The sequence below is a fragment of the Rhynchophorus ferrugineus genome, unplaced genomic scaffold, assembly GCF_030347505.1.
Source record: "Rhynchophorus ferrugineus isolate W39M unplaced genomic scaffold, kcgeb_rfMv2 rfM1, whole genome shotgun sequence".
Taxonomy (NCBI): Eukaryota; Metazoa; Arthropoda; class Insecta; order Coleoptera; family Curculionidae; genus Rhynchophorus; species Rhynchophorus ferrugineus.
In genome coordinates, this window is record NW_027472580.1 from 14,805,118 (window position 1) to 14,817,532 (window position 12,415).

The window sequence follows — 12,415 nt, forward strand, 5'->3', positions numbered from 1 at the left end:
TTTTTGTTGTTGTTTAGATATAACATTTGTCAAATCACCTAGGCTAAGCATCATTATTCTATGATTCTATATGTCAGTTTCATTATTCCTATTTTTCATCATATGGGCTGTACCTTTACTTGGTCTACCCATTGCAATATTAAATAAAATAACTGCCTGGTTTGTTGAGTAAATATCTAACCGAACATAAAAGCTTCTTCTTTTTCGAAGTCTGTTAAAAAGGGCGCAATTTTGTTAATTTGATAGTATTATAACAGTTTGATTAATATTGGCCTTTTAGTAATTTGTAGGGTTATTTATTAATTGTTAATTTATGCGAGCAAATATTTTATGTTTGGTTTATTTTAAATTTTTTTAATATATATATTAAGTCTTTTTTTACCAACTTGGGGTTTACCTGGACTGGACCTACAGTCCAACGTGGGCTCCGAACCACGGTCCTCTGCATCAAGCCTACCAACTGGCGAGTGACCAACTTTAGAAATCATCCTAGAAGACATCCGATCTTACCCAGCCTGGTTACTGGCGTAACTGGGATCATTTCCCTTGTTGGATTTTAAACTCTTTCCTAGGACAATCACAAATATTAAAATCACACAATCACAAACATAAATTTACGATCATGTCCCAGGATTCGAGCCCGCGGCTATCGTAACAGTAGGAGGACCGTCCTGTCGCCTTTACCACTGCGCCACCAAACCGGCTTTTGTATTGATTAAAAATATTCAGACTCTTGTTTATGAAACCTTTTCAGTTAAAAAACAACCTACAAGTTTTAAGATAATTTTTATATTATTTTAATTATTTTATAATTAAATTATATTGGAATTTGTTAAATTATTTAGTAAGTATTTATATATAAAGATTTATATTTTATTTATCTAGATATTATGTTTTTATTTTTGGAAGAATTTTAAAAAATGTAAACCTCTAAACCTCTTTTTTAGAATGTTTTCCATTGAAAAGTTTATTTATTTTTGATGTAAACCAATAAAGATAAAGGTAATATAAGCCCCTAATAATAAATCGATATTCTGATTAAACTTTAAGAAAGACCGTTATTTTTCAAAGGTTTGTTATGAGTAGTTGTTTCGTAGAAACAGGTATTTTGTGCTTTTATTTGAGTCGGTCAAAATAACAAGCTTTTGTTTGCTTTACTTCCTTCAATAAGAATATTTTTATTATCATATATATTATTAAATACGCTTAATATAAACTTAATTATAAATTGATTTATTCCTACTTTTCATGTGTAGTTGGAAACCAATTCATAATTAAGACAACTTCAGGATAAATCATCAGGATATATTACAAATTAAAAATAAAATAATAAATTAGAAGCTTTTGAAGAAATATTGCTATTGCTCTTGCTTAACTTTTAACCACTACTTGTATCGCTTTCACTCTGGAGCGATTTTGTAATATTTTGTCATGTTAACAAGTCAATGGAAAAGTTCCCGGCCTGACACGTAGATGAAGCTACTAGAATTAAACCCCACATGTTTTTTAGTTAGCCCCAATCCCTCAAAACATGCGCGTATAAATTTGGCAGTTGTCGGATCATTAGTTTGTGAATTATAGCATTTTGAGTGAAGCAATTTTTGTTATTGTGAAAAAAATTAATAGAAAGGAATCTCGCGTGTTGATAAAATATTGCTTTTTGAAGGGAAACAATACAGTTGAAGCAAAAACTTGGCTTGATGCCGAGTTTCCGGACACTACCCCAGGAATTCAATCATCAAAGATTGGTATGCTAAGTTTAGACGTGGTGAAATGAGCACCGAAGACTGTAAACGCAGTGGACGTCCAAAAGAGGTTTTTACAATTTTGAAGAAATCGCCGAAAAACGTGCTGCTTCACCAAGACAATGCACCGTGTCACAAGTCAGTGAAAACGATGGCAAAAATCCATGAATTGGGCTTCGAAATGTTCGTCGAATGAAGAGTTGATCACAGAAACTGAGGCCTATTTTGAAGCAAAGGACAAATTGCACTACAAAATATCACCCTTGAAGGGAATTATGTAGAGTAAAAAAAATAATTTTGCCAAAAATGTATTTTACTATGGTGGGCCAAGGCCTAGAAGCAGACAAAGATTATTCGCTATGGAAAGCAACTCGAAGATTTAAAAGACCAATTATTCGAGTATCGTCAATTAAAAATGATCGGAATGAATGAGTTCGAAGCAACGATGAAAAAGCTGAATTGTTCGCAAAATACTTAGCTAACATATTTTGACCTAATGATATAGAATCTACCATAGATTTTTCCATTAGATGTAGATTAAAAAAGCACCTGGTATAGATAACATTTCACCTGGATGGAAAGAACTGCCACTCAATGGATGCTCGATTCCTCAAGCAGAATCAGCTAAATACCTTGGAATCCATCTTGGCGGTAAATTAAATTGGAAACATCAAAACATCACGTTAGACAAAAAGCAAAACAAATTAGAACCAAAATAAAACAACTATACTGGTTAGTTGGAAGATACTCTCAACTTGATCTAAAATCAAAGAGGTTGATCTGTAAGAAAATTATAAAGCCAACTTGGACTTATGGGGTGCAAATATGGGGTTGAAGTAAAAATTCAAATCAACTAGTCATATAACGCTGACAAAAAAAGGTTCTTCGATTCGCCTATCGCTACGTAACCAACGAAGAACTGCACGATGACCTGGAAATAAAGAAGACTACTAAATCATATTAACGTGGAAGCAATAGAACTGCTGCACAGCGCGCAGGATGACAGGAGAAAGAAGCGAACCAAACCATACGAACTTAATTATAATTTTGTTATAGAGGAATACATATTGATGTATTTTCTCGCACTCGTCTTGCTTGTGAATTAATCCAAGTACAAATGAAAAGTAGTAATAAATTAATATATAATTAAGTTAGTTAAAGATGTTATAAAACTATGGTAGGCCGGTGACTTTCCAATTGACCTATTATATAGCGAAATCTTTGATAACTTCGTAGATTTAGTTGATTCTGAGACCATCGTACAGTTCTTCGTCGGATTACTAATGGATAGATGATTGATTGATAAACCAATATATATAATCTTAGGTCGAGTAGGGTCTTCCGATAAACCAGTATATTGACTGTTATCTGCGCAGGTATTTATCTAGCATGATATTTTCAATTTAATCTACTATCAATCTACTATTTAAGGAATTGGGCATTCCTTACGTGTTATATTGAGGTGTCTGTCTTTTCTAGTACTAACCAATTGGATGTAGTTAACTGCAGCTTGTTGTTTGTAAAATGAGACAGTAATCACTGATATGAGCTGATTTATATTATTCTTGTATTATGTCTTTAGAAAATGCATTGTAATATCTTAATACCACTGTCGACTTGCGTGGAAAATAAGAATGGAACAAGAGACGTTTTACTTTGTAATTTAAAGAGGCATTAACCAATCGTCAAAATTATACTCGCTGCCCCAGATACGGTTAATGCATCAAATAAATAACATTTGACATCAATTCGTTTATCAGTTCGGGTTTTCTGTGTGTGTGTGTGTGTGTGTGCCTGAACACGTGGGCATAGGAGGAAAATAGTATTTTGTGTAGCTAGCTATAATTACTGATAATGAAAATATTTAAAAATTCATTACATTGTTTTGTTTTTATCTGCCTATAATAAAATAAAATATGCTTAAAAAATATTATTCTCTTTACAAACCATTAATGATACATATTTTTTATATAATATATATTCATTAGTTGCACATACAAGAACCTTTTCTTTTTCCTAACGAGGTTCTCTTTTCATTAATTTCGAACAATTTTACTTATGCGCAGAATCTGGGAGGTCCTCTGAAGTGTCCAAGAGTAGTCCGAGATTATTGAAATATGTTCCATTTTTCTTGGTATATTTTCTCAATCTATTTAGTGTTCTAAATTTTCTGGAAAATAGCCGAGGTGGAAATGAAGAAACTGTGCCAGTACTATGTAACAGACTTATTAGGCTTTTAGTATTCTTTTAACAATTTGTTTATAAAATCAATTCAAAACAGCAGTGAACCCACGTGATCTGTCAAAACGTCGCAATGTTGCCGCAGAAAGTAGAGTTTAGTACATTTTGACTTTGACATATAACAAAATTCTAATTTTAATTAAATAATGAAACAGAAATGTTATGTATTATAATTTATTTTAACATAATAGTAAATCTAATGTGTGTGCACTTCAATCATACGCACTTTCAATTGCTGTAATAGTACCTCACAGACAGACATTAATACTTTTAATTAATGATGTTTTAGTCAAGGATATAAATAAGAATAACTTAATAAATTGTGGTGGATTTTCGAGACAGGGCGATCACAACTAAGTATAAATGATTAGTTTTAAGTAAACAAATTGTAAGTTGCTTAATTATTATAGAAAACTCTTTATTGATAATTGGACATACAAAAAATATAATAAAACTTACATGAAATTTATATGACGCAGTAGCTTTGCTTAAAAACCGTTCGGTGTTACGAGAGTGTTCGGTGTTAGGGGGAGTACCCCTTGTTAAAAATAATGAAAAGATACATTGCTAATTGTTGTGGACACCTAACCGACAATTTCATTATTTTGAGTTTTTATTCATATAGATTTATGAGTAGTTTATTTTCATTATAGATTACAAATTTTACCTTGAACTTACACCAGAATGAATTCATGTAATAAAGCAATCAAAAAGTACTAGTCGTATTTATTTATTTTTAAAATTTATTTATTTTGGAACTCGAATTAAAAACAGAGATGTTTTTTTTGTCGAAGGAAGTTATCTTTAGAATAGATTGATACAAGTAAGTGTAGATAATTTTTATCGTTTTTTGAATTGATAATTTAAAAGGTAGTTTACAATAGTCTAATAAAACTCGGTTGCCATTTACGGGTTTGAATCGTTGTTTGTGTACACTGGGCTAATGTTCGTCTCATTGTCCGGTTGTAGGGTTGTTTGTTCGGAGTGATTCCAAAGTATTTACACAGCATTATTAGATGTAGTTCCTGACCAGAGGGTTGGAGAATAAAATGCTCTTGCGGTCTTCGGATCGCATCAGTGGACGTTAGGTCATCTGGAGTGCGTTTCTTGTTAGAAGAAGACGGGTCAGTTTCATTTCGATGGAGGATATAAGTAGTACCGCCAGTGAAAATGGTCACAAAAAACGAAACGGCTTCTATAACCTAGTAAGTTTAAATTTATATTTGATGATTTTTTTTATGTAATTTTAAATTAAATAATAATGTTTCGCTGATTTCAATGTGTTAGATATAAATTCAAGTTAAACAGCAATACTTTCAAAATAAGCTACAACTTCATGGGTTAATCACTTCTTCATTTGAAACAAGCTGGAACATTGTTTTAATGTCGACATACAGATCCCAATAATACGTTATGAAGCCTTTAATTTGCTTGAATATTGGCTTTTTTTTATTAAAAACTAGTTTTGGTACTCAAAAAAATATAATCATCAGTTATATTAAGGTATTTATTGTTGACAAATTATTGATTTAAAAAAATCTTCTTTTTTTTGGCCATTAGAGTAATTCATCTCCAATTTCTTTTGGAAATATCGATTTATTTTTAGAAATATCGTTAATCTTTTGGTATATCGAAAAAGATATCAAACCTACATATATCCAAGAAATCGTTTTTTTTATCTTCTATAAAAACAACATTTCTGAATATTGAAAAGACATAAGAAAAGACGAAGAAGAAATTTAACAAAAAATCTGATGAACTGACTTTATTTATTATTTATTTTCTATTTCTGGAACTACTTATCATCCATATTAAGGAAACGATAACAATAGATTTTCAGATATTCTGTAATATTTGCTCTATGCCCGACCCAAAATCTACAAGTATTATTAGCCCTAACCTCCTGATAACCATCTTCTTTAATAGTTCTGTTTGTTTTTGGCGATTGATAGGAGGCATTATTTGTTAACGTTATTAAAATATCAATTTCTAAAACGAAGTCATTAGCGGAAATAAGTCATTAACGGAAATAATTCAAGTAAATTAAATAATACCAAATAAATAAAGAATCATCAAAATGAATTCACAATATAAATTATTTAATACATAAGAATTTTTAAATTGGAAATATTGATATTTTAGTATTAGTTGCTTACATGTGGTGTGATGATATGTTTACTATAAAAATTATTCAAATTTTTTTCTATAATTTCTGTAACATTTCAACAATTACTTATACACACTCCAAAGGCATCTCAGCAAATCAAATGCAAATCGAGAGCTTCTGCGAACTATCATCATATATCACACTCCAGAATTGTTAACACTAGACGTAACAATTTTGGAAAAACAAAGAAGTCTTTAGATACTTTTAGACTTATAATGCAGGAACTAATCAGTTTAAACGTAAGACTCAAAACTACAGACAATCTTGAGCTGCAACTTCGAAATATTATTGAACAAATTCGGTCTGCAGCAAAAGAAGCTACCTATTAATCAGGATATGAAGTAAATTACCTCCTTGAAATTAGGGAATTGATAAAAGAAAGATGAAAATGGCACAGCACCAGAAATGCCGTAGACAAAACAATATTTAATGGAATTATTAATCAGACAAATCAAAAGATAAATATAGTATAGACATAACATAGATAGAGTACAAACAGAGCTGCTTCGAGAAATATGCAAGTCAATTAAGCCCGGAGGCAGACAAAGATTACTCGCTATGGAAAACAACTCGAAGATTTAAAAGACCAATTATTAGAGTACCGTCTATTAAAAATGATCAAAATGAACGGGTTCGACGCAACGATGAAAAAGCTGATATATCCGCAGAACTTTTAGGTGATATTTTCCAACCGAATGATATAGTTTCTACAATAGATATAAATCCTTTTCATCAGCCCGATGTAGCTGTAAATCTCATTTCTCCAATGGAAATTGCCGCAGAAATTGACAACATCCTCAATCATAAAAAGGCTCCTGTAATTGATGATATTTCCCCTCTGTTATTAAAAGAGCTGCCTCGAAAAGCAATAATCATGTTGACATATGTATTCAGTTATTTGAGGCTGAACCATGTTCCGGAATGTCTTAAGGTTGCTCAACTGATTATACTTAAAAAACCTTTCAAACTGACAGAGGAAGTTGGATCTTACAGGCCTATTTCTCTGTTACCTGCGATATCAAAATTATTTGAGAAACTGCTGTTGAAAGGCATTAAAAATTTTATAGAAATACCAGATTTCCGGTTTGGATTTCGGAATCAGCATTCGACAATCGACCAAGCCCATAGAGTAACAGTAATTGTTGCAAAGGCATTCGAGAAAAAAAAATTGCTTTACGGTATTCTTGGAGGTTTTACAAGCTTTTGACCGAGTATGGCATTTAGGATTAATTTACAAAATCATCAAATTGCTACCGCAGAGTTACTGTCGACTACTGGAATCATATCTTTTTAAAAGAAAATTTAGAATCTGACATGAAGGGGTATTCCCAACACTTAAACCTATTCCGGTTGGAATTCTACAGGGTAGTGTCTTGTGATCACTTCTGTATCTACTCTATACTGCTGATATTCCTATAATGAAAGAAATAGTACATGAAACATTAGTCGACGACACAGTTATCATGACCAAGTATGTATATCTGCCTAAGGCTCTAGAAAAAGTAGAAGTAATAGTCAACAAGATATATAAATGGATTAGATACTTGAAAATACAAGATAATAGCTCCAAGTCTGTTCATGTTAATTATGTGTCGCCGCGAAATGACAATATCAAAATTATATAATTTTACGGATACAGCTAGATACCCCGGAGAATATCTCGTTAATAGGTTAAATTTGATAAATCATGTTAGACAAGAGGCAGAGCAGATTAGGCTCAAACTGTACTGGTTAGTCGGAAGATACTGTCAACATGTCCTAAAATCAAAAAATTTGATGTTTCAGTCAATCATAAAGCTAATTTGGACCTATAGGGTGCAAATATGGGGTTACGCTAAAACATCAAAGCAACTAGTAATTTAACGCACCAAAAACATAATTCTACGATGAATAGATACACGAAATGATCCAAGGTTTCGCCTTAAAACATGAATTAAGTATGGTAAATCACAGAAACCTGGGAGCAATACAGCTACTGGACAACATGCCAGAAATCAGAAGATTGAAGCGAACCAAACCGCACGAACTTTTAGCTTTAGCCACTTATGTATTTTTAACTTTAGCTAAAGTAGATTAGTTTTATTTTAGTTTGGGGAATACATACATATGTATTAACCCCGTAGTTGCCTTGTGTTTCAGTGTAAGTACAACAGAACAGTAGTCGTAAATTAATTTGTAAATTAAGCTTGTACTGAGCACATCTAATGTAACGTTTTATTATTAAAATAATCAGTATCTACTGAAAGTATAAAGAACGTAGTTTCTTCATCCTCTGCATTAGTACTAAAAGTTTTTTTTTTCAGTTACGTTCTCTCTGCAAGTGCTTTTTCAAAAAACCTTCACCCAAACCAGACATATTAGAGTGTTTCGTAAGTTATATCTTAAAATATTCCTTGATAATTCAATTTAATTAAAATCATTTTTCAGACGCAATCTGATTTCCAGGAAGTATGGAAATGTCACGAAGAACGAAAAACTCAGACGAAACAAGAGATGCAAGATTTCTCGAAGAAGTACAACGAGGCTTATCCACATAGCTTGGTGCAGCTTCGAAAGAAAGTGGAATTGGAGGAATCCGAGGACGCGAAAAACTTAAGACTGAGGCGCGAGAAGTGGAAGAAACAACAAATACAGCATCGTCAAATGTACATGGCTCAAAAAATGGAGTATCAGAGAAAATTGCTTTTTCTCTGGATGAGGAAATGTCAGGCGCACAAATACAAAATCCCTCGAAGAAGTAACTCGGAAAACAATTTGAACGCAGCTCACATATGTCGCCAGAAATTATGGTGATGACAACCGAATATCATCAACTTTCTTTAACTTATTTATTTTTTATATGTTATTATACTTTAATTTTATTAGTAAAACTCACGGATTTCTTAATTAATGAATTTATTAAATAGAGAGTTATATATTTTTAGTGTTTTATTAAATTTGTAAATTTGAATTGTGGTAATAAAGTTGTTTTGTTGTTATTACTGTGCTTATTTCATATCCTCTTGATGTCTGATTATAAGGTTTGATACTACTGTGTTATTTTAAAATATTTAAATACCAGTTTATTGTAGGTATATGTATTAATTTGATTTTAATTAAGCAGATACACCTGATGAGTAACAGGTCAATTGAAAAGTCGGCGCTACTATAATTAAATTCATATGTCTTTTAGTAACCCTAAAAGATGCGTGTATAAATTTAACGGCTATTGGATCATTGGTTTGTGAATTATAGCATTTTAAGCGAAGCAAATTTTGTTATTGTGAAAAAAAAATGGATTAAAAAGAAATTCGCGTGTTGATAAAATATTGCATTTTGAAGAGAAAAAATACAGTTAAGGCAAAATCTTTGTTTGATGCCGAGTTTCCGGACTCTGCCCCAGGAAAGTCAACTATCAAGGATTAATATACTAAGTTTAGACGTGGTGAAATGAGCACCGAAGACAGAAGAAGTATATTGAAATAGTAGACACTCTAAAGATATCAACTAAACGTTTACATCATATAATTCATGAATATTTGGGTGAAAGCTTTGTGCAAAGTAGGTGCCGCGCAAGCTCACTTATGACCGAAAACAACGATTAATTGATGATTCGGAACAGTGTTTGAAGATAATCAAGCGTAATTTATAATAGCTCGAGTTTTTGCGTTGATGTGTAACAATGGATGAAAAATGGCTCCATCATTTCACTCTGAAGTCTAATCGACAGTTATCCGAGTGGACTGCACATAATGAATCCGCTCTAAAGCGTGGGAAAATGCAACAGTCGGCTGGCAAGGTTATGGCGTCTGTATTTTGAAATGCGCATGGAATAATTTTCATTGAGTACCTTGAAAAAGGAAAGGCCATCAATAGCGACTATTACATCGCGTTATTGGACAATTTGAAGGAGGAAATCGCCGAAAAACCGCCACATTTTAAGAAAAAGAAAGTGCTGCTTCACCAAGACAATGCGCCGTGTCGCAAGTCAGTGAAAACGATGGCAAATCGGTGGTATCGAAAACTTGGACGTTCGCTATAATCAGTGTATCAACCTTGAAGGGAATTATGTTGAATGAATTTGTGTCACGTGGTATAATCTCTATCTATGGCTTTCACCTATGATCGCGTTGTGGGCCGATTTTTTATTGGTGTTTATAAGTTCCATGAAAAAAATATTTGGAAATGTAATAATGGAGATTGAAATTTGCATAATTAGTGAACTCATATATTATGAAATTTCAAAGAGCAGTAGAGAAGTAGAATTTATAAATTATTTAACGAGGTATATATATTTATATAACATTGTAACTGTATATTTAGTTGTTTTTTTTTTGAGATAATACTTAAAATATGTTTGTGCTAAAAGAAGAAATGTGCTGGAAGGGCTTGTGGATAATGAAATATGGATTTAACATAGAATGTCGCTATGTGAATATTTAGCAAGATATGATGGTTGTAGAAGCGCACAAAATGGTAGAGAAAATTCAAGAAAATTATATAGTAATTTAAAGAGCAGAAAATTCAGAAACTGGGCATTTTTATTATATTCAAATTATAGTTATAATCTATATTCTTTCTAATTATTCCATTTACGCTCTCTACATACATTTTAGTGGTTTTAAAGTTTATCTTCCTTGATTGAATTCATGAAACCCACAACAAAACTTTTACCTCTGACAGATATGCACAAATTTACGAAATACTTATACATACACATACATAATACTATAATATTACTTTCTATTGTGACTACAAGGGCCATATTTTTAAGGGTACATGGTTTTTTGGCTTATTGCGTTTGTACAGTCACGAATAAACGAAAATGTTATCCTTGCAGTGACTATATACATAAAAATACTTCAACCTCTGACAAATCAATTAATTGACATTAGCGCATGCGTAAGCACAGCTAATAACTATTAAGGTTTTCTGATATTAGTGGAGCCTCTCTTATCTAGCTTAAAATTGCTGGACAACATGGTTCCTTTTTACCATGGTACCTATGCAGTGCCGTTCATACTTCTACCTCTTTTCTTCTCATATTACATAACATAGTATCACAGATAACTTAAAAAGACGCCATTGACACAAAACTAACGGTTTTGTATTTGGATCTTGTCTTCTGTCGACAATTTGTCCATACTAGATATAAATAATAACGTTTTGTATACTCTGTATTTATCCTCAAAGAATCCGAGATATTTTACTGCTACTTCAACATTATCTGGAATATCTGGTTATTTGATAAGATACGCGTATAAGTTATAAACTGAGATCATCCTCCTAAATTTTCAAGCTATATATAAAAGCACGTACAGGAGTAAATGAATTAGTTTGAAGCTTCGAACCCTCATACCCCTGTGAAAAGTATGGATTTGAAAAGTTAAATAATCCAGACATTAGCTAAAAACACTGTGATGAGCTACTATGAAAATGAATTTATTATAACTACTTGCTTAACTGCTCTACTGCTTAAACTGCAAATTGGTTTTGTCGGCGATACTATTGATGATAGGCCCTCTATAATTTTGATATATTCTATTGTCTCGTTTTAGATAGCAGACGCATTGTGCAGTCTTCTCTCTAAAAGGTCGATTTTTGTCACAGAAATGTTTAAACAATTCGATCATCTTGCATTCTCCAAAACCTGGGAAGTCACCAAACGAAATAAAAGCCTATAGACCTATATCACTGCTGTCATTAATACCTAAGGTTTTTGAAAAACTCCTCTTGAAAAGAATAAAACCGATCACAGGGAGAAAAAACCTAATACCAACACACCAGTTTGGATTTATTAACAAACACTAAATAATTGACCAGGTCCACATAATAACAGATGTCATTGAAAAAACCTACGAAATTAAAAATTAGCCTTTGATAAGGTTTGACATAAAGGCCTTGTTCATAAACTACGGAGAATGTTACCAAAACAACACACCTGTCGTTATAGCTGTCGGACGCAATAGTGAAGAAGCCTCATGAAAATTACAACAGGCAAGTGACACTATAAATAATTGGACACAAGCTTGGAAAATAAGAATTAATGAAAGTAAATATGTACATGTGCAGTTCACTTATAAATAGACCGTACGAGTATTATCATTCCATATTGCAACAACGCTAAATATCTTGGAATGAGTGTAGATGCAACACTTCGCTGGAAGGAACATAAAAGAAGAAAAAAACAACAGGAATTGAAATATAGTAAAATGTACTGGCGAGTTGGTAGAAAATCGCTATTATCAGTTTATGATAAATTGCTATTATAAAAGCAAATACT

General features: G+C 32.1%; 1 protein-coding gene across 2 annotated transcripts in view; it reads left to right on the top strand.

The window, feature by feature from the left end:
- The window catches only part of LOC143195184 (uncharacterized), a 28,508-nt gene extending 19,377 nt beyond the window's left edge, over positions 1-9,131 (top strand). The window contains exons 2-4 of one of the 2 annotated variants that reach the window (XM_076402147.1): positions 5,003-5,191; positions 8,457-8,522; positions 8,581-9,131. In XM_076402147.1, the coding sequence (XP_076258262.1) occupies positions 5,126-5,191; positions 8,457-8,522; positions 8,581-8,946 (498 nt within the window). In that variant the 5' untranslated portion in view covers positions 5,003-5,125 and the 3' untranslated portion in view covers positions 8,947-9,131. Of the gene's footprint in view, positions 1-4,865; positions 5,192-8,456; positions 8,523-8,580 lie in introns of those variants that run through there. The other variant, XM_076402156.1, reaches the window with a different exon arrangement.
- The last annotated feature ends 3,284 nt before the right edge of the window (positions 9,132-12,415 follow it).